Below are 22,039 nucleotides of genomic sequence, written 5' to 3'. Positions count from 1 at the left end.
GTGAGTAAATATATTTAATATAACAATAGTATTAAAATAATAGTTATTACATATATAAAGTTTGCAGTTCCCTAGCCCACCCTTCTATAATGGTTTGCATAGCTCCGTTTCCTATGACACCCCAGAATGGAGTCACCAGGAACTGGCAGAGATGAGTCTTCTCAAGGAGGGTCAGGGGGCAGGACGAAGGGGCGAACACAGGCTGTCGGGGAAGGGCTGACATGGTGCGGTGTCTTGGGAGTATGCAGTGGCCCCGGATGGGGAAGGACTGGATGAGGGATAATTTCCCCACCTCCAGGGTATGAAGGCAAGCAAGTGTGGACACTCTGGTTCCTGCAGGAAGGCACCTGGCTGGGGAGAGCTAGAGACAGCAGTAGCAGGGAAACACACTGGTCCTTTGACCTCCTTTCTGTCCAAGAAGCAGAGGGAAGGAATTCAATGCTCTTCCAGTCCTCCACTATGTCCCCCCAGCATCCCAGCCCAAAGCGTGCTGAGAGGAGGGGCTGTAGCCAAATTCCGGATCTTCTCTAGAAGCCAGGAAGGAAAAGGGAAGATGGGTTGGGAGAGAGAAGAAGCTGACTCCCAAGCCGCTGGGGAAGGGAAGAGGGAAGGCTGTAGGATGTGGTAGAAAGCGGGTACCAACTCACCAGTCACAGAGGTGTGGTGGGGTCACTCAGGGCTCGGGCATGACTCTGAGGGAAGAGAAACTGCAGTGAATTTAAAGGATAAGAAATGACCTCTTATATAGAGAGGTTATATAACCTTTCTGTCTCTCCCAAGCCTGTCAATTAGTTCACCGCTCTTTCCTCCCCAGCGTTCCTGAATTTTGCTGATTTAATCCAAGTCTAGGCTGTTGGATTAAAGATTCACTTCTGACCTTGAGCCCTCTCAGCCAGGCCTGGGGAAGAGGAGAAGGGCATACTGGACAATACATCCCTCCAACCTGTAGCCTTGCTGGGAGCACAGGCTCACTGGTCCCCCTGCCCCTCATGGGTTGAATGATCAGAAGAGCCCACCCAGAAAGTGTCCGAAGAGACTACCCCATTCTCAGCCCTATCGCAAGGACTTACCTGGTGGGAAAGCCCTAAGATCCCTCCACTGGCCAGGATGGGAGTGCTGCTCCCAGGGTGTGGGCGTTGCAGGCTGGGACTGTTTCTTGGTCCTGGGGACACATCTCCAGAAGAGGCAAATGTTTCTGGGGCTGGAGGGGAAGCTAGGGTGAGAGCAGGGTATAGAACCCCTCTAGATTACCTTAAGTAACCAAGCTGCTCCATCAGGGAAGAAAAAGCTCCAGAGCAACAGGAAGCTGTAAGTCACCATAGCAATCCAGTTGCAAGAGAACCCCCCTACCAAGAGGCAGGAAACTGTCAGCAGCATCATTAGAGCAACCAGAGAGGAAGCGACAGGAAACTATAAGGATTGCCGTGGTGAACCAGGAGGGTACAACAGGAAGCTGAAGCAGTTTCCATAGAAACCCAAGGAGGGCTAGAGAGAGAGAGGTACAGAGGAAGTGCTTCTTAGCAACAGGCTGCTGTAAGCATTACCCTAGCAACCAGATGGAAGGCTCTTTTAGCAATGGGGAAGCTGTACATAGTTGTCATGGCAGCTGGGCCCCTTGGCTAGAGAAAGGAATTGCTCAGCAGCAAGCAGCCTGAACATCACCATGATGACCCAGCTGTTGGGAGCCACCCCTTGAGAGGTGCCTCACCCAGGGAAATTTGCTTGACGTCCAGATCCCAGGCCTCCTCCTCGACGCGGGCAGGCAGGGAACAGGCTCCCGGGGAAAGACCGGGAAGGGAGGGGCCGGCATGCTCAAAAGATGACACGGCCACCGAGGCCCGGGTGCGGGCGGCTGCAGAGAGCGGGGGGTGGAGGGGTGGGGTGCTGGTGTGGGAAAGCCCTCCTGGCTCCCTGAAATGACCCTGAGCTCATAGAGGGCCTCCCAGTCACTCCCACAGTTTCTGGGAAGACATATCCACTCATGACCTTTCCTCACTTTTCACCATGCCTCCTCACTGTGCTTTCACTCTCAAGGTCTTGACTGCTGGAGGCCACCCCCCACCCCCAGCACTGTGGCCCTCACCTCTTCCAGTGAGCAGGGCACTCAGCGTCCGCTCCCCAAGGGCTTTGATGTCCAGGAAGGGTTTATTCCCAATGCCCATGGAGACCATCTGCTGCACTCGGAGCTCTAGGGAACAGAGACCCTGTTACCAACTTCTTTGCTCCTTCCCAACTCTCATTCCTCCCTCTCATTCCTCTGGTGTCTCGTTACTCTTCCTGTTGACTGTTATAACATGGATGGTGATCGTGTCCTCGACTTCCCCCTCAGACTTCTGTCTCTTCTATCCTATATGTTGCATCCTGCCCATTTGTCATTCCGGTCCCCTGCATCGGCAGGCGGACTCTCAACCTCTGCGCCACCAGGGAAACCCCCAACTTCTCTTCTAATACCTTCTTCCCTTTATCTTGGGCGTTAAGAGCAAAACTCATGTTTTTACATACCTTTACAGTTTATCAAGTGCTTCCATATATATCACCTTATTTAATCCTTCCTATCATACCAAGATGTAGATGTTACTTTCCATTTTTCAGATTAGTGGAATGAGGTTCAGAGAATTAAAAACAAAAACTAGCAAAAGACCCCCCAAAACAAAACAAACCAACTAGTCTTGGTAACACAGCAATCAAGTTCTGGAAGGCAGGTCTGGTGAGCACCCTCTCACTCTCTTTTGCCCAACCGTTTGCACTTGCCTCCCTGAAATCTGCTAGCTTCCTCTTTCCTTTTAGTGCACCTTAGATTAAGTTCTGTCTCAGCAATCTCTCTCACGTCAGATCTTCAATCTTCTCATACGTCATTCTCCATCCTACACCCTCTTTCCCCTGGGCACTCCCCACACTCTCCAGCTAACCTGTCATAACCTTGATCCCAAGCACACCCTCTCCCAGCTCTGCCTGGTACCCTTGTTGTGGGCCGCCTGTCTCCACAGCAGCTGGGCAATAGAACTCGTCCACTTCAGTTTGATCTCTGGTGAGGCTGCTTGCAGAGTGTATGCCTCTCGTGCACGCCGCCGCCGAAACCACAGCTCAAAGCAGAGCCCACTGTCCCCGATGTTTTCTGTTAGCCCCATGTCAGCAGTCTGAGAAAAAGCGGAGGAGAGTGGGTGAAGACGGAGTGCATTCTGGCTAGATGGTACCACGTGGAAAAGCACTACACTTAGCCTGGCATCTGGTAGATGCTTAGTAAATGTTTGCTCAACACCTACGGTGCGCCAAGTGCTCTGCATTTAGTCTTTATAACAAGCACGATTTACAGAAGGGTGGTGCCCAGACACACAAAGCAACTTGTCCAAGGGCTTATCATAGCTTATCGGAGAAAGAGTTCAAACTCATGGCTATGTTATTCCAAACTTAGGCTTTTTTCTCTATACTGGACTCTGCTGGAACTAGTGTAGGGGGACAAAGTCAGAAACTCTTAAGAGTCATGCCACAGCACCTGATCTGGGACGAGGCCGCTATTGATGTTTATCTGGATATCAAGGCTGTTTCCCTAAAGCAAGGCCTCCCACCTCTTGGGTTCCTCAGTTCCGTCAAGTTAAGCTATATTTATAGTGTCCTTTCTCTTCCTCCCCCAGGGACCATCCCTAACTCAGAAGCATGTGTGTTCTTAATGGGAAAGATCCACCCCGCTTCTGGTTTGGAATGCCTCATGAATCCCCTGCATAAATAAGGAGAACCCCATGGAGGAGACCAATGACAGGGACTTCTGTCACCTCGACACCCTAACCTGATGTTTGATTACAGGCCAAAGCCTGTTCTAGATGATATAGATTCTGAACCTGGGTTGGGATTGAATTTCCAGAACACCCTGCGTTCCCAAGAAGAGCATGACTCCCTGTCCCATCCCCATGGTTTCCCAGCCCCACCCCACCCCCAGGCATCGTACCTTAAAGGCCTGCTTATAAACAAAGGTCTCTGACCCCCCCTCAGGGCCCTTGAGCTTGCTGAACAGGAGGAGATGCTCAAAGAGAAAGACGTGGCGAAGGCACTTTTTCCGGCCACAGATGACTGTGAAAGGGTCCCGGTGCAGGAGTTGTCCCTGCTCCTTCAGATCTATCTGGGGAAAGCAAAAGGAAAGGTCATTGGCCCCGGAGCCCTTTGTGTATATTTTACGGGGAGTCAAAATGGGATTTATAGGGCCAGGGGCCGAATGCACTGGTTCTCAGGCAGAGTCAGGAAATCAGGGAAGCCCTTGGCCTAGAATCCATCCACTGGTCACCATGCACAGCACACCTGGCCCAGCAGCACAGCCCTGCCTCTGAAGATAGAAGGTACATCACACAGTAGGGTTTATAGCCTCCAATGGGTAAGCCTTTGCATGTTGGGGACCAAAGCACCATTTTGCCCCAGGAAGAGAATCAAATCAGCAAAGAACTGAAGGGGAAAGAGGTCTATCCTAGAGGAGGTAGGTTTCCAACCTGTTCTGGAACCTCAGGACTGGTAAGAGACTAAGGAGAGGAGAATAAGGTATATGTTGAATGTTGAGATACAGGATGAAGTGCAGGGTAGATAGAAGAATTAGGAAAGGAGTAGGAAAGCACAGACAGATAAAGGGTCACAGGATGTTGGGCAGGACATAGCTTCTTTATCTATAGACGAGGAAATTGAGCCCCAGTGAAGTTCAGTGACTTGACCAAAGCTATCCAGCTGGTTAGAAATTACAGCCTGGAGCCCTCTGACCTTGAGTCTAGTTTTCTGGTCACCAGCCCACACTGCTTCTGAGGCTACAAGGCTAGGCGGCCCGAGCTGGAGTGTCTGGAGCCACGGCCTCACCTCGCAGCCACGCACCGCCTCCACAGCCAGCAGGTCTTTGCCGCGGGTCTCTTGTTCCCGGAGCAGTTGCATGGCAGCCCCAAGGGCCTGGCGCTCAGAACTTGGTTCAGGCCCAGCTTCCCTTAGGAGCTCCTCCAGGAGCCGCCCATACCTGGCCAGCTGCTCCAGAGGCTGCTGCAGGGCCCGGGGCAGATGAGGGCCCCCTTCCATGGTGCCCTAGTTTGGGGTGGAAATAGATAGGAATGAGGGGAGGGGCTGGAGCTGTTCGGGTCTGAGCCCTTCGGGGAAGATGCGTGGTACTCCGGGTTTTTAGGGGTAGGTCAAGCCCAGATACACCCAAAGGTAAGGCGAAAAACCTTCCCCCAGAAAGAAAGGAGACAGGAGGGCTGCAGGAGATTCAGCTGTCCTCTATATCTTGAGGGAGAGTGGAAGAGGAATACAAGTAATCCCTTATATTCTCTGGCTTTTAACTTTTGAAATCACTTTCACATCTTTTGATGTGAGGCCTTTTGACCCTCACAGCACTCTCTTAGTTAGCTATAGTGAATACTGCCACCATTCACTAGATGAAGAAACAGCGGCCCAGAGGAATCAATACTATTGCCCAAAGTCCTCAGGTGGGTTGGATAAGAACCCGGGTTCACCTGGCTTCCAGTCCAGTGCTCGTCCCACCCTCAGCAATTCTGGGAGATTATTGGTAGGTGACATTCCTGGGTATATCCAGGAAAGCTTTTTTTCCCTGAGAGATTTTGAGGTTGGGTGGATTTTAGGTCTTCCTGGCCCCTCCCCTTCTCATGAGGGTTGGAGAAAAAGTTACCTTGGTTGGGGGACTGAGGGCAGCCAGACCATTCTCCAGTTTATGCCGGTGCTTCACATAGTGGGCGTAAAGGCTGAACTGGTCCCCCTGTGCCGGTAGGGAAGCGGTAAGTCATGTCCAATGAGGCCCTGCAGACAAGCCTCTCCCTTTCCTCCTCCACATCCTGTACAGCCCGAAGGAGGGACAGGCCACCAGGGAACACTCAGTCTGCTTGGGGAATGACAGGCTCCCGTGGAGAGAGCGAAGGCCGGGCAGCACTGGACGTCGGGGACACATGAGCTGAGTGGATCCAGGAGCCCAGCAAACGGCAGTAGGCGCTGGCGTTTGGGGCCACACGTTCTGGTGGTGGGTGGGGTCGGGGGGCGGATACTGAGAAGGAGGGACAAGCAGATGGGGCTGAGACATGTGAAGGGAGAAGCCCTGGAAGGAGTTTCAGAGGCTGACTCACATGGCGAAGGAAGCAGGCCCCAATGCGCAGGGGGTGGGTGGCGCAGCCCTGAAGCTCCCGCAGAAAGTGTGTCCGGTGGAAACTGCGGAGCCTCTCCCGGGCGCTCAGGGCCGCGGCCCAGGTGCCCCGCAGTTCAGGGGTCAGCTCCGGCCCAGCGGGTGGCACTGGCTCACTCAAGGTGGCCACGTACTCCTGCTCACAGGCAATCAGCTCAGACACCAGACGCTGCTGGGCGCTGCAGGTACAACGGGGAGTGACAGGGGAGGTTGTGGCATGGGAGGAACATGCCAACAGTATCATATTCTTTTCCTGCGGGCCAGCTGGGCCTGCCTCTTGGGCACCAGCTGGGCTGGGCTCTCACCTGATGCTTCGCTTGCGCTCCATCCGGGGGGTGCCTACTCCCCAGGGCCCTTCTGGGCCCCCGGCCCGGCCCAGCAGCACGTGTTCCCGGGGTGAGCACGTCCTGTCTACCACCTCCGTACTGGTGACCTCCAGGCCTCGGATCAGCACGGTCCTCGGCGGTCTGCCCTCTGCTTCCGGAGCCAGCTTGGGGCCCTCGTCTTCATAGTCCTCCCCACAGGGCGCCAGGGAGCAGTGGGACGGGGCTGCCCGCGGCCCGGGACTGCTGGGGAGCAGCAGGGAACGGAGGCTGGGTGAGGGGCTGTGGGAGCCCCGCTGAGCCCCTCCACTGCTGGCACTGTCTGCCCGTCGTCGCCGGTGGCCCCGTGGACTCGCCTCCGCTCCCAGCTGTTGCTGAACCCTCTTCTCCAGCTCTTGGCAGCGGGCCCGGCAGCGGCCCCACTCTCGCAGAGCCGCCGGGCTGCCCAGGTCCAGGGCCAGGGCCCGCATCTCCTGGAAGGTGCCAGCGCTGGGCTCCGGGGTGCGCCGCAGGGCCAGGGCTGCCAGCACTGCTTCCCGCCCCGGCCCAGCTCCTGCTAGCCTCGTGGAACCTTCGTCCACCCATTCATGTGCCTACAAGACCAAAGGGGTGGGGAGTGGCGAGGGGAAGGAGTAGCCCACTCCCACACACTGCCCGATGACAGCTCCTGTCCTCCTTCGCTGATGGCTTCCCAAGGCCCACCACACCCCAGTCCTCTTAGAACACCTCCCCTCACTGTCCCGGCATCATGGCCTAGCGTGTCACTCTGAGCTGGTATGGAGACAGAGGGGCCTAGACGAAAGGATGGCCGATACTTACACAGAATTTACAAGTGGCAGACTCTGTGCTAAGTACCTGTTACATACTGCTTACGTAATCCTCACTCAGCCCTGTAAGGTAGGTGCCACGAGGCACACTCAGGTTTAGTATCCTGTCCCAAGTCATGCATCAAGTAGGTGGCAGAGCCAAGAGTCAAAGCCCAGGAGACGGCCTCCTAAGTCCCTGCTTCTAACAACTACCCGATCAGCTTCTCCAGGCAGAAGAAAGGCAGTGGTGGGCATAGAAGAAGAGGCTCAGCACATACCTGCTGGAAGAAGCGCTGTAGCCGCAGAGCCCGGTGGAGGCCACTCTCAACCTGCTCCAGGCGCTGTTCAAAGATATCCAGAACCTTCTGGGAGGCAGGGTCCTCCTCCAGGGCCAGGGCCTCCCTCGCCTGAGCCAGGTGCTCCTGGAGAAGGGAGGCTGCTCTCAGACCTGGCCCTCAGTCCAGTCAGTCTCCCCTTCCCTCCCCGCGTGTTTCCTCTCACCTGCCCCTCTCCCGCTTCTCACCTGAACCTCAGCACTGAAAGCCCGGAATCGTAGCTCTGTCTCCTGCAGGGCAGACAGGGAGTCCCCGGGCACAGCAAAGCTCACCAGCTGCTCCTCCCCCGGGCCTGAGAGCCACTGCAGCACCTGGGGCAGACAGGGTGGGAGAGCAGGGCCATGAGGAAGAAGGGGCCGTGCAGTGGAAAGGAAAGCTGAGATCCAGCTCTGACCCCACCGCCCCACCCTGTAGAACCTTGGGGGAAACCATTTCATCTCAGCTGTAAAGTGGAAATGATAACAGGGAATGGTGGTAGTTTCCACAAGGGTCAAGTAAAGTGAGTAAGCCATCTTTGTAAACACCAGTTGAAGGGGAGGCTGGGCTGGCAGGAAGCACTGAGAGAGGCATGCTAGGGTTCCAGGGCTATGCCTCCAGGTGAAATAGATGAAACTGGGGTGAGCCAGAGGCACGAGGGCCAGGAGAAATTTCACATTCATAGAGCCTAGTGACAGGGACCAGGCTTGGAGAGACACCCCAGGTGCGTGTGTGTGTGTGTGTGTGTGTGTGTGTGTGTGTGTGTGTAGCTCCAGTTGCCTATTATGGGGCTCTAGGGACTCTCGTGTTGGTTCTGGGATATCTGACCAAAAAGGGATGGTAATTCTTCCCTCTGAAGAAAGGTTGGAATCTGGGGCGAGACAGCCTGAGGACGGGAAGTTTGAGAATGTTCCCAATAACCCATGCCAACAATAAACACTTCTACAGTCCTTTGCTGAAATCATTTGATCACCCGAACACCCTTGTGAAGTAAGCCTTACTATCACCCCCATTCTGCAGATGAGGACTTGGGAACTCAGAGATGCTTCCAGACTCGTCCAATATCTCACTCCTAGCAGAGAAGAACTCAAGCTGAACACTTTAGACTCCAAATCCTGTGTGCTAATAGTTTTTACACAGTGGGAAAACAGCTAATAAACAAACAGGAGATACAAACCTTTGGATGTTGGGATGGAGGAAGCTAAATACGCAGAAATCTCAGGAACAGAGAGCCCTGCCCCCACCCTACTTTAACACTGACCCTGAGATGACCTTTCCCCTGAGGCCACATGCAGGTCCACAAGGTGTTCACTTACCACACTTAGGAGCTATGGAGGAGCAATCAGATTGCAGTGCCCCTGCTATCCCACAAGGTAGGGTGGAGAGCAAATCCCTATGGAGTTCTTAACCCCAGGAGAAAAGAATCAAGGCTCAGAGAAGCCAGCTTTATTCCTGAATCTTTCCCACAAAGGGGCCTTGGTTTCCAAGTCCTTTAGCAGTTTCCATTGTCCTCTCCTTCCAAGGTGGAGGGAGATGGGACCTTTCCGTCCCCAGGTTTGGGGATGACATTGCATAAGGGGTGGGGGGAGCTGGTATCGATAGACATTTGTTGCTTTTAAGCTAAGGAGGTAGGAACTCAGAATCAGTCGGCTCTTCCCAGAATCCCCTAGGGCACCTAAGCATCTCTCACAATCTCTAAGGATCCTTGATCAAACATCAGCAGTGGGAGGGGGAGATCTGGCTTCTCTTCTTTGCGGGGGCTGAGATGCTATCTCCCTCTTGTTGAATCTCACACTGACCGTGATCAACTTCCAGGGGAGATGAGGAGAGAGGGAGGGCCGTGGGACCAAGCCAGGTTAGGAGAACACCATCAGCTGTAAGTTATCAGTGGGAAAAGGGTGCTGGAGGCCAGGCCCCCAGGTGGAGTTAAGAAGCATGGGGGAGGAGGTCCTGGCTCACCTGCTGGAGTCGGTGCAAGCGTTGCCGCTGCTCCTGCTGTTGCACGTGTAGGTTGGAAAGGCGCACGAGCTGGTGAATGGCTTCGTCCACCTCCTGATACAGTGTAGCTGGGCCTGGGCCCTCCAGCCTGGGTAGGGAGGGGGGGCAGAATGAACCACTGCCTTTGTCAAGCCTGCCCCGCAACCCCATCCCATCCTTGCATCCCAAGTGAGGGGTGGCACAGCATCCTGGGTCACAGTATGGGCCTGGATCTGAATCCTTACTCTTCCATTTACTGACCAACCTTGGCCAAGACATTAAACATTTCTGCTCCTCCAAATCCCCATTGATAATCATATCTAGCACCTAGGGATGTTGTGAGAGTTATGAGATAAGTGGAGAAGCATATCTTGTCCAGATACATGCTTAGTAAGAATTATCTGGCAGCTAAGGTGAATTGGCGGCCCTCTGCTGTGTCTCCATCCTCCATGTCCACCTGCACCCACACACCCATCCCTCGTACTTGCTGCTGTGGGTGGAGCGCAGCCTCATCAGGATGGCTCCCCCATCCCTCTGCAGCTCCGTCAGTCGGGGATCTGCCAGTACCTTCTGTAGGGGCTCAGGCATTCCTGCCGCCTCCTGGGGGCCAGGGAGAAGTTGACAGTTGGGGTTCCACAAGGAGGTCCTCAGCTCAGCCCAGCCCCATCCCCACCTCATCCCCTTTTGTCCCATCTCATTTCCTACCTCTCCCTCTGGATCTGCTGCTCTCTCTAGCTCCTCAATGGCTCGCCGTACAGAGCCCAGCACACCTCGGCACAGGCGGCACAACCTTTCCACTTCCTGAGACAAACACACAGGAATGGAGTCCAGGGACAGAGTTCAGGATGAGGGGCCTAAGCCCTAGGGTGGAGGAGGGGCAACCCCAGAGACTTTTATGGGGGCAATGCTGGGTTCAGTTCCTGACTTTGTCGCTTACTAATTGTATGACCTTAGGCAGGTCCAGAAACCTCCCTGAACCTCAGTTTCCTCAACTGTAAAGCCATGATAAGACACACTGGATTTAAAGGTTTAAAGAGATGATGGTAGGTAAGCAGCTATCATGGGCCTGGCACATTTTACACCTTAGTAAACATGAATCTCCTTTCCCTCATCTGCACTGGCTCTTGACCCTATAAAACCCTTTTCTCTGCCTCTTCAGATGCACTTCCCCTTTGATCCACAGCTTAGAGACCATGTTACAGACCCCCTTTAATACTTGCCTCAGATCATGCTCATACCTCTTTTCTTGAATACTCACAGAATTTAGATTCACAGAATCAGAGATTATGTCACAGTTGCTGTACTGTGAGGGCAACGATCTTGAGGCTGGAATGCTGGTGCAGGGAGCAGGTACGGAAAGGCACCATCTCCGGAAGTAAGGTACATTACCTTGCTCAAGGCCACATGGAACCAGAACCAGCCTCTCTGACTCTCAGCTCTTTCTAGAACCCCAGTGATACTATTTTGCACTCTTCTCCAGTGGTTTCGGACTTATCATCCACCAAAAATGATATGCTGTTTAATGTCATATTAAGAATTGCAAAAAGAGAAAATTACAGGCCAATATCACTGATAAACATAGATGTAAAAACACTCAACAAAATACCAGCAAACCAAATCCAACAGTACATTAAAAGAATCATACACCACGATCAAGTGGAATTTATTCCAGATATGCAAGGATGGTTCAACATCTGCAAACTGATCAACGTGATACCCCATGTTAACAAAATGTAGGATAAAAATCACACGATCATCTTGATAGACGTGGAGAAAATTTTTCACAATATTCAGCATCCACTTATGATGAAAACTCTCAACAAGGTGGGTAAAGAGGGGACATACCTCAACATAATAAAGGCCACTTGCAATAAACCCACAGCTAACATCATCCTCAATGATGAAAAGCTGAAAGCATTTCCTTTAAGATCAGGAATAAGACAAGGATGCCCACTCTCACCACTTTGATTCAACATAGTTTTGGAAGTCCTAGCCACAGCAATCAGAGAAGAAAAAGAAATAAAAGGCATCCAAATTGAAAAGGAAGAAGTAAAATGGTTACTGTTTGCAGATGAGATGATACTATACATAAAAAATCCTAGAGACACCACCAAAAAATACTAGATCTCACCAATGAATTCAGTAAAGTTGCAGGATACAAAATCTATATATAGAAATCTGTTGCATTTTTATACACTAATACTTGACTATCAGAAAGAGAAATTAAGAAAACAATTCCATTTACAATTGCATCAAAAAGAATAAAATACCTAGGAATAAACCTAACTAAGGAGGTAAAAGACCTGTACTTGGAAAACTATAACACAGTGATGAAAGAAATTGAAGATGACACAAACAGATGGAGAGATATACCGTGCTTATGGACTGGAAGAATTATTATTGTTAAAATGTCCATACTACCCAAGGCAATTACAGATTCAAGGCAATCCCTATCAAAATATCAATGGCATTTTCACAGAACTAGAACAAATAGTTATAAAATTTGTATGGAAATACAAAAGACCCTGAATAGCCAAAACAATCTTGACAAAGAACAAAGTCAAGGGAGGTATCATGCTCCCTGATTTCAAACTATACTACAAAGCTACAGTAATCAAAACAGTATGATACTGGCACAAAAACAGACACATAGATCAGTGGAACAGAATAGGGAACCCAGAAATGAATCCACACACATATGGTCAATTAATCTATGACAAAGGAGGCAAGAATATACAATGGGAAAAGACCACCTTGGCAATAAATGGTATTGGGAATACTGGACAGCTACATGCAAAAGAATCAAACTGGACTACTTTTTCACACCATGCACAAAGATAAATTCTAAATGGATTAAAGACTTGAATGTAAGACCTGAAACCATAAAACTTCTAGGAGAAAACATAGGCAATACACTCTTTCACATCTGTCTTAGTAATTTTTTTTGCTGTACATGGGCCTCTCACTGTTGTGGCCTCTCCCATTGCGGAGCACAGGCTCTGGACGCACAGGCTCAGCGGCCATGGCTCACGAGCCCAGCCGCTCCGCGGCATGTGGGATCTTCCCAGACTGGGGCACAAATCCGTGTCCCCTGCATCGGTAGGTGGACTCTCAACCACTGCACCACCAGGGAAGCCCAGTAATATTTTTTTTGAGACTTCTCTTTATGCGAGGGAAACAAAAGCAAAAATAAGCAAATGGGACTACATATAACTAAAATGCTTTTGCACAGCGAAGGAACCATCAACAAAATGAAAATACTGCCTACTGAATGGGAGAAGATATTTGCAAATGATATATCTTATAAGGGGTTAATATCCAAAATATACAAAGAACTCACACAACTCAACATCAAAAAAAACCAAACAACCCAATGAAAAAATGGGCCAAGGATCTGAATAAACCTTTTTCCAAAGAAGACATACAGATGGCCAACAGGCACATGAAAAGATGCTCAGCATTACTAATCATCAGGAAAATGCAAATGAAAACCACAATGAGATATCACCTCACACCTGTCAGAATAACAAGTGTAGGTGAGGATGTGCAGAAAAGGGAACCCTCATGCACTGTTGGTGGGAATGTAAATTGGTGCAGCCACTATGGACAACAGTATGGATATTCCTCAAAAAATTAAAAATAGAACTACCATACGATCCAGCAATTCCACTCCTGGGTATTTATCCCAAGAAAGTGAAAACACTAATTAGAAAAGATATATGCATCTCTGTGTTAATTGCAGCATTATCTACAATAGCCAAGTTACGGAAGCAACTTAAGTTCCCATCAATAGATGAATGGCTAAAGAATATGTGGTATATACATACAATGGAATATTACTCAGCCATAAAAAAGAATGAATAAAAAATGAATATGTGGTATATACGTACAATGGAATATTACTCAGCCATAAAAAAGAATTTGTGACAACATGGATGGACTAGAGGGTATTATGCTAAGTGAAATAAGTCAGACAGAGAAAAACAAATACTGTATAATTTCACTTGTATTTGGAATCTTAAAAACAAGTGAACAAACATAACAAAACAGAAGCAGAAAAAAAAAAAAAAAACCAGAAGCAGAGTTATAGAGAGAGAAGAAACAAACGGATGAACAAACGGATGGTTGCCAGAGGGGAGGGGGGTGAGGAGAGGAGAGAAATAGGTAAGGGAGATCAAGACATACAAACTTCCAGTTGCAAAATAAATGAGCGACGGGTATAAAATGTACAATGTGGGGAATAGAGTCAATAATTATGTGATATCTTTGTATGGTGACAGATGACAACTAGACATTATGGTGAAATGCATAGAAATATTGAATCACTATGTTGTGTACCAAGAAGTAACATAGTGTTGTAGGTCAATTATACCTCAAAAACAAACAAACAAAACAAACTCATAGAAAAAGAGATCAGATTTGTGGTTACCAGAGGCAGGAGATGAGAGGGAGGGGGAATTGGATGAAGATAGTCAAATTTCCAGTTATAAGACAGGTAAGCACTAGGGATGTGATGTACAACATGATAAATATTAATATAATTAACTCTGCTGTATGTTATATATGAAAGTTGTTAAGAGTAAATCCTAAGAGTTCCCATTACAAGGAAAAAAAATTTTTTCCTATTTCTTTAATTTTGTATCTATAGGAGATGATGGCTGTTCACTAAACTAGTGGTAGCCACTTCATGATTGTAGGTACGTCAAATCATTATGTTATACACCTCAAACTTGTTAAGTGCTTGTTCAATTATATCTCAAAACTAGAAGGAAAAAGAAAGAATCTATTTAACATACTCGTCTCATCTCCCTGGTAGCCCAGGGCACATGCACAGTCTTTTGCTCATAAATACTTGTTGAATTGAATTTGCTCATAAACACTTGTTGAATTGTGAACCATAAATATTTATTGAACTAAATGGAAGGGAAACCACTTTTTCTCAACCCCTTGGTCATGTCTCAGATCTGTCCTCTCTCTCCTAGAATGTCCTCTGCTGGGTCACTCCTGGCTCCCAGTGTCCTGAGTGGGGGAGGTGAAGCTTACCTTGTGTGTCTCTACCCAGTGGCTGGGAGAGGGGTCCCTGTGACCTCCCAAGTCCCACTGCAGCTCCTCTGGCTTGGCCACTCTTTTCAGATCACTCTCTGACAGCAACTCAGCACCCTGTAGACATGTGAAGGCAGGGGGTTTCTGGCCTGGGCACCTAGGGATTCAGGGACTGGCCTGGGGCTCCAGCCAGCCTCTTCTTCTCACTCCACTACTTATGGGGACTAGGTGGGAGTGAGGGGCTCAAACCTGAAATCCATGGAGTTCAGTTGGAGGGTCATCATGAGTGAGAAGCAGCAGCCGCTGAATGACGGGAGGGTCTCCTGAGTCCTGAAGGCAGAGAAGAATAACCCTAAATTGTGGGCAACAGGGTGGCCTGGAATGACCACTAGGGAAGAGTCAGGACCCAGAAGAAGTACTTGTCTCAAGAGGTTGCTTACCTGAAGTTGACTCAGGACAGGAATGAGTGCTGGAGGCAGTGCGGGTGCCTTGCGAAGGTCCAGCAGGACGGACAGCCCCAGTACCTGTAGGTCAGGCCTGTGGGGGCAGAGGTTGTGTGTGTGTGTGTGTGTGTGTGTGTGTGTGTGTGTATGTGTGTGTGTGCGTGTGTGTGTGTTAATGTTACTCATCCTCAGGAGAAGTTAGTTCCTGGCGATGGGCAAAGTGTCAAAGTCTCGGACATGTGTCCAAGAGGTAGTGACCTAGCAATTAGGAGTCTATATTCACATGGCTACTGGGTCATGGGATCAGGGATTAAACAGTTAGAAATTCTGTGCTCTGGAAGGGTATGAATTCAACGCCAGCACCTAGCATACTGCCTAATAGGTTCTGGTGCTCAAGAAAGAGTTGTTGAATGAGCTAATCAAGGTTCTGATAAACTAGGTTGTATCTTAGGATACTGAAAGTCAGCAGTGTTGATTTTGAGGATTGATGAAGATATGCTGCAAGTTGGGTTGGTAAGGTCAGAGAGCAATGACTTGAAAATCTGAGGGTTGAAGAAGTAGATATCCTAGAGGTCAATGTCTTGAGGAGAGAGGAGGGCAGGGTGCTCACGACCCAGGAGGTTAGTACGCAAGCTGCCAGCCTGGGCCTCAGTTACCTGAGCAGTGAGTGGAGGTAATGAACAGCAGTGCTCAGCACGTCTTCGGAGGGTGGAGGCTCCTCAGGAGGGCACGGTGGGGTAATGGTCAGCAGAGCTCGCCCACTCTGATCCACTCCTCCTGAAGACACAAAATGGTCCCGGCTGGGGGCAGGCCTTGGCTACCTCCCATCCACCCTGCCTCCCTCCCCAGCCCACCCTGGAGGCTTCTCCTTCCTCGACCCCTTTCCCTTCAGCCACTGCTGCCCACTGACCAGTCAGGATGAGACATCCAGATGACATTAAGTCCCAAGCTACACCAGGGTCATCAGAGCTGGAGACTGGAGTGGCCTCTTCTGGGATGCTGTCCCCTTTCACTTCCTGCACAGTCTCTGGGGATGGTGCCAGGGGGTCAGACAGGAGCCCTTCTGGATTGCTGGGCCCTGCAGGCACAGGCAGAGCTATGGGCCTGAAGTGAGGACAGGTCTGGCTACTCTGCTCCCACCCTCACCTCCGTTCTTCCTGCAGCCCCGTTCCCTAGGCCTCACCTACCCTGGCCCTTGCCCCACTGGCCTCGGTGTCATCTCACCTGCCACGCGTACCAGCCTCGGCCCCTCCAGCTCTCTTTCTCTGGCCCTCTCTTCTACAGGCCCACAGGCTTCTGGGGGCCGAGGCTCTTCTTCGTCTGCTGGTTTGAGCTCCTCTCTCGGCTCAGGGTCTGGCTTCCCCGAGCCTTCGTGCTCCTCCTTAACTGGGCCACATCCTGGAAGCTCGTGTTCACTTGGTGGGGGCGGACTGACAAGGGCTTCCTGGTGGCTGGTCTCTTCCTTGTCCCCGGGGCTCAGTGGGGCACTGTCTCCTCCTCGGTTAAGAGCCCCTCTGCCTGCAGCTCGCTTCTTTCTCCTGTTTCCTTTGCCTGCTCTCCGAGGGGTACCGGGTGGCCCTTCAGCCCCCTGGCCTGCTCCTCCTCCGACCTCCCCTGGCCTCAGGGGGCAAAACTCAGAGGCTTCCCCCAGCGCCTCTGCTGGGGGCTCAGACACCTCCAGGGCTGCTGCCTCAGGGAGAGCCTCAGCCTCGGCTCCCGGGGGACACGCAGGGGAGGCTCCAGTGCTGCTCCCCTCACCCGGTGGGCGGGCTCCGTCCTGGTCCCGAGGCCCCAGGCCCTTCTGGTGCATCCACGCCCGGTGTCTCCGATGCCGGCCCTTCCCCCCAGCACCCTTGCGTGTGGGTACCGTCCGGGTCCTGGGCAGGCCCGAGGAGCCGTCAGCGTCCGTGGGGCTCCCCCTCACAGGCAGCGTCACCTCCAGCAGCTCCACGTACTCACCCTCAGGTCCTTCAGCAGGGGCATTGTGCCCATCCCCGGGACTCCGAGTACCCAGGGCCTCCTCAGGGAGTGGAGGGCTGGGGAGCCCTGGGGGGCCGGAGGGCACTTCTGGGGGAAGTGTGCTTGGCCGATGTCCAACCATGAGGCCCCCTTTGTGTACAAATCGAGGGCAGATGAGCTCGGCCCAGGGCAGTCGCTGAATCCCAGACGGTGCAGACAGAAGGCAGGTGCTGAGGCGACCTGTTGGCCTGTCCTTATTGATGCCTTGTAGCCACTCAGGTGTGAAGAGGTAAGCACAAGCCTCATTGGGCACAGGCAGTTCCTGCACTCGCCCACCCCCTGGGGCCAGGCACTTGAGTGCCAGGCGGGGCGCTTGGGCTGCTGAGGGCACCACTTGCAGGTAGAAGTCTCCTGGGCGCAGCAGCTGCCAGGGGAGTGCTGCTAGCTGCACCACCACCTGCTCGTGCAGGCAGAGGGGCCAGCCCTCGTGGAAGAAGAGGAAACCGCTGTACTGGGCCTGGGGAGAGAGGTGGCAGGCTGTGCTCAGGCCTCTGCTGATGAAACCAGCAGGAGGGGGCAGTTAGAATAGGGCTACCCTAGGCAGGAGTGGCCTTATGCCTGGTGGGTTATAACCCCAGGGGAGCGGGAGGAGATATCTCGGGGTGTGCATGTGACAGAGGAAAGGATTGGGACTGATCAGTTTTCTGGTGGTGGGAAGCTTCTCCAGGAAGCCAGTTCCATGAGTGGGAGAGTAAGAACTGAGTCAGTATAAAGACATGGTCAGCAGATGCCATTGTCTTGGAGGAGCCGGAGACTCTTGTAAGTTCTTTATATCTGTAGAAGTGACTCTGTTGAGTCATTTCTGGGGGAGTTAGTATCTTGAAAACTTGATATGAGGAGGGAATGTCTGGAATTGGGTCTGGAGGGTCAGGGTCTTTGGGAGCTGATGTTTCTAAGGGGTCAGTATTTGGGGAAGATGAGTGTCTATGTGTTAGCATGCTAATGGCACGTGCCTATGGGGGGACCAGTATCAGGGGAGGCGATGTCTCTGGGTGAGGGGAAATTAGTCAGTCTGACTGGTGTCTCGGGTGAGGTAGTGGCTCTTAGGGGAGATAGAACAGGGATGCATTCACTCACACAGGCTTCCTGCTGGACCTTGGCAAGCAGGTGCTTGGCGGGCACCAGGAAGTCCAGCGTGTACCTCAGCGCATCCTCTCGATAAGTCCTCTCCACCACCTGGAACACCTGGCCCAACAGTGTAGGGGCTGTTGCCTCAAAAGGTGGGTACAGGGCAGCCAAAGTACTCTGCACACAGTCCTCTACTGGCTCAGGCTCCTGGGAGAGACAAGACCAGGCTGCAGATCCCTAGAGATCCCCCTGGAGGCTGACTGTGTCCCCCAGGGGCCCCATCACATACAGAGTGTGTGCCGAGAAACGACAGGAAATGCTGGCTGAATGAGATGGGAGTGGGGCTGGCCCAGTCGGAGTGCACAGCCCTAGCAGTATACTCTGAGACGCTGGCTTTGGAGATCTGAGGAGACTCTTGTGAAGGACTTTGATTAGGGCTGCGCCTGGTTCTTCTAAATTGCAAGGATTGCATAGGCCCTCCTCAGGAAGAGATGGGCCCCTGGGCCATCAGGGAAGTCACTGATGGCTGAGAGCTCTGGAGGGTGGAGCCCTTTTACACAGCCCTCCTGCCAGTCCCTCTTCTCAGGGCCTCCCACAGAGACCCCCGTCTTAAGTAGAGGTGCCACCACCCATGAACAATCATATGCTAGAGATGTTCATTGGGTGGGAAGAAGGAGGACTGAAGGGCTATCTGTCTTGAGTCTTTCGAGCACCCCTCATCCTCTCCCAGAGTGGCTCTAAAGCAATCACCCATTCCCGGAGCATGTGGGATTGGGTTACAAAGACTTGGGTGGGGACAGTTGAAAGAGGAAAAAGTCACAAAGGGAACTTGTAGGGAAGGGAGGAGGAGGCCTTGCTGGTATGTATTGGAGCTGAAATATTTTCTGACTCCTGTAGGGCCTCTCCACCAACCTCCATCCGGAGCCACTATCTCAAAAGTCTCAGCCTTGCTTCCTCCAGACTTGTGTCCCTAAGTGAATCAGTTGGATATCTTTCTCCATCTCATACCCTAAACAGCCACCCCTCTGGCTATTCCTCTGCAAACCTGTTTGTCTTTCAAGGTGGCTGTGAAATTCCTTTTATCAGATTTCTTTGCTGTGACGGGGCAAGGGGGAAGCTCGCTGAAGTGTTTATCTAGTTCTCTACTCCCCATTGCAACCCGCCCCCACCGCCCGCCTTCGCCCTGAGGACAATACTGCATATTTCACTTTAAGTCCTCTCAGGCCTGAGTGTTGCCTGCCTGTCCCGACCGTCTGAGAAGCGAGGCAGCCACTCCGGAGACCGACAGTCAGTGCGTCAGCACAGAGACCCGGCCCCAAGGTGTGTGGGCGAGCAGACAGACCCCCCAGTGTTCCGGGGACCCGGCCAGCGCCGGGAGCGTGGGTGGGGGGAGGGTGGAGATGGGCGGTGGGGAGGCAGAGTGGGCCGTCCTCTCCGAGGCCTGGAAGGGGGAGCTAGAGTTGGAGCTGCGAGGCAGCTGCAACCCATTAGGGGCGGTGAGCTCATGGCTGAGTGAGAGTCTCAGCCACAGGAAACGGCAGCGGCAGGAGGGGAGGAGGGGTCTGGGGTGGGAGGGGGCGGGCAGGAGCTCAGAGACCGGCCTCCAGCCGGCCCGGACCAAAGAGGAGACCAGAGAGACTGAGTCAGCTCTCCCTGGCCCAGTTCCTCTTTCTTCTTGTTCCAGCCTCCCTGCCAGAGGGTGCCCTTCCTTCTGTAGAGGAGCAGCCCCGGTTGTTCTCCTCCCCCTCTCCACCCTGCGGTGAGCGCCCCCTGGCAGGGCCTCTCCCCCTCCTCCGTTCCCTGCGGTGAGCGCCCCGTTGGCCGTGCCCCCCCATCCCTCCCGCAGTGGGCGCTCTCCCTGGCAGTGCCCACACCTGCAATTACTCTTCAGAGAGTACTTTTGGAGCGAGAGTTCACAGGATAGTGTCCACTCCTGTTGGCATGGACGTCCCTTAACAGCGCCCTCCTGCTTCCTGTGCCCTGAGTTGCTGCTGCCAGGGTCCCCAACCCGCGGCAGGGAGCTCCTGCCGGTGTCCCTTCCCCTCTGCAGCGGGAATGCTCTGGGACAGTGTTTCTGTTCCCTGCAGCGTGAGCTCGGGGGCACTCCTCTCCCCCAGCACCGCATCTCGTGTCGCCTCTGGCAGCGTCACGCCCCCGGGCACTGTGAGCCCCCTCCCCACTCTGTCCACCACTCTGAGGCAGCCTCTCTTTCTCCGCGGGAATTTCCCTTTTTGCCCAGGTCCCTGGCCCCAGCCCAGCCACAGCTGTGGCCGGTCCCCCAGGGCCGGATGGGTGGGCCCGGCTCACCGGGCTGGGGACTGGGATGGAAAATGGTGGTGCCAGGCAGGTCAGTTCTCATGACCCGAGCCCGGGCCCCTGCCAGGGCCGCTGCAGCCCAATCCCGCAGGGGTCTCCCGCGGGTAAGGAGCTGGGACCGGGAGGGGGAGGGAAGATCCTGCAAAGGAAGGCACAGGTCGGGACAGAGGAGGGCGAGGGGAGGTGTGTGGATTAGAGGGAGAGACCTAAGGGAGGTTGGGGGAAGGGGCGGAGAAGAGGAGGAAGAAAGGAGTGAGGGCAATACCCAGTGGGGACAGAGCCAGACAGTGGGGCAGACAGACAGATCAAAGAAAAGAAGGGGGGATGGGAGGGAGGAGAGTCCCAGGAGCGCTCAAGAGTTCCAAGCAGGAGCGAGAGGCACCCAGCTGGGGGCTGGCGATCCACAGCGGGCTGCGGGAAGGCGGAGGGGACACCGGGTTGCGACGCGGGACTCACCATGGCTCGGCTCGGGGCCGCGTCCGACGCTCGGGCAGGCGGGCGGGGCCGGGCGCGCCCCCGCCTTTTTTTTTCTCCCGCAACCCTCTTCTTCCTTCTCCCCGCCCTCCAGCCGGTAGCCCCGACCCTGACCCTCGGAGGCCCGTCCCGCCGAGGACGCCCCTCTTTTCCCGCCACCGCCTAGCTCCCTACGGGATCAGTTTAGTCTCCGCAAGGGACAGTCCAGAGGCTGGGGCGTGCATGAAATCCGTGGGGTCCCCAGCCTAGGACTGGAGTCGTTTGATGGCCGGAAGCCTCCTGACTCCAACTCGCCTGGGAACCTCTTCACCCCTCCATTGCCAGACTTTGGCAGCACCTGGGGCTCAGAAGAGACCTCCCCCCAAAACCCCTGCCCTCTTCCCGTGGAGCCGAGGGCAGGAAAATCGGGGGATTCCTCCCACTCTCCAGGGCCTTGCCCGCCTTCCTCCTTCCCCTCCCATCTCCTCGGGCCTCGAGCCTTCGGGCTCCGACAATGGGCTCCTCTGTGCGGCCTGGGGAGGGCGGAGGCGTGGGGGAATTAGGGAGCGATGAAGGCCTGGGGAGGGGGGTGGGTGTCGAGGCTGAATGCGCGCAGGGTCCCGGGATCAGGATCCTCCTGCAGGGGCGTGCGCTTCGGTGGACGTTTTCTGAGTTCTTTCCTCACTGCCCCTTCCCCTCCGCATCCCCTATATCTCCCTTAGCTAGCGGAGGGAAGGCACCAGACCCCCCGTTCAGCCCCACTATCCGGTGCTGGATACCAGACCCTTCCTTCTTATGGGGTGGCGAAAGAGAGTCTCCCAGCGCCGCTAAGGCTCTTGGCGGCGGGGATGGCTGTCTGACGCAGTAGACAAAGGGGGTAGGCTAGTTAAGAAAGTTCTATTCTCACCCATCCTCCACCGCGTCTGGATGGGAAATGAAGCCCTGGCGAGGGTCCCCCAGGAGGGCTGGGGGAGGCTTAGGCGTAGCAGGGAGATGCCTTGCCCCTCCTCTGAGCAGGCACCGGGAAGTCCTGCAGGGGTGGGGGGCGTGGGGAGGGGCGCTTCTAAAGGGTGGGCATTATGAGAAGATAGGAAAGCCTAATAGACCCCAGAGACGGACGTGAAGGCAA

The 22,039-nt window shown here is 53.3% G+C and overlaps 1 protein-coding gene across 5 annotated transcripts; it reads right to left on the bottom strand.

The window, feature by feature from the left end:
- ARHGEF40 (Rho guanine nucleotide exchange factor 40) lies at positions 1–20,973 on the bottom strand. 5 transcript variants are annotated; one of them, XM_024761277.1, is made up of 24 exons: positions 20,914–20,973; positions 18,151–18,348; positions 16,279–17,530; positions 15,965–16,132; positions 15,711–15,831; positions 15,052–15,148; positions 14,861–14,941; positions 14,612–14,728; positions 10,274–10,369; positions 10,053–10,168; positions 9,551–9,677; positions 7,804–7,926; positions 7,559–7,702; positions 6,457–7,067; positions 6,096–6,330; positions 5,648–5,734; positions 4,831–5,046; positions 3,944–4,114; positions 2,960–3,137; positions 2,084–2,188; positions 1,709–1,852; positions 1,071–1,201; positions 648–692; positions 1–527 (listed from the first exon to the last, which is right to left on the bottom strand). In XM_024761277.1, exons 1-23 carry the CDS (start codon positions 20,914–20,916, stop codon positions 651–653), a joined length of 4,563 nt encoding a protein of 1,520 aa, XP_024617045.1. In that variant the 5' UTR covers positions 20,917–20,973; the 3' UTR covers positions 1–527; positions 648–650. The 5 variants fall into 5 exon arrangements, with proteins under 5 accessions (XP_024617045.1, XP_024617046.1, XP_024617047.1 ...); XM_024761278.1 differs by having other exon boundaries at positions 15,965–16,081; XM_024761279.1 differs by lacking the exon at positions 1,709–1,852.
- Between the last annotated feature and the right edge of the window lie 1,066 nt (positions 20,974–22,039).

The sequence above is a fragment of the Neophocaena asiaeorientalis genome, unplaced genomic scaffold (genome assembly GCF_003031525.2).
Source record: "Neophocaena asiaeorientalis asiaeorientalis breed wild unplaced genomic scaffold, Neophocaena_asiaeorientalis_V1.1 scaffold95, whole genome shotgun sequence".
Taxonomy (NCBI): domain Eukaryota; kingdom Metazoa; phylum Chordata; class Mammalia; order Artiodactyla; family Phocoenidae; genus Neophocaena; species Neophocaena asiaeorientalis.
Note: the sequence above shows the minus strand (reverse complement) of the source record. Positions and strands in the feature narration are given on the sequence as shown.

Excerpts from the sequence above, each read along its gene's own strand:
- ARHGEF40 (XM_024761277.1), bottom strand. Across the intron at positions 5,735-6,095 it reads GGGCCTGCTTCCTTCGCCAT|GGGGACCAGTTCAGCCTTTA; the intron begins GTGAGTCAGCCT and ends CTACCGGCACAG. Across the intron at positions 2,189-2,959 it reads ACAGGCGGCCCACAACAAGG|AGCTCCGAGTGCAGCAGATG; the intron begins GTACCAGGCAGA and ends TCTGTTCCCTAG.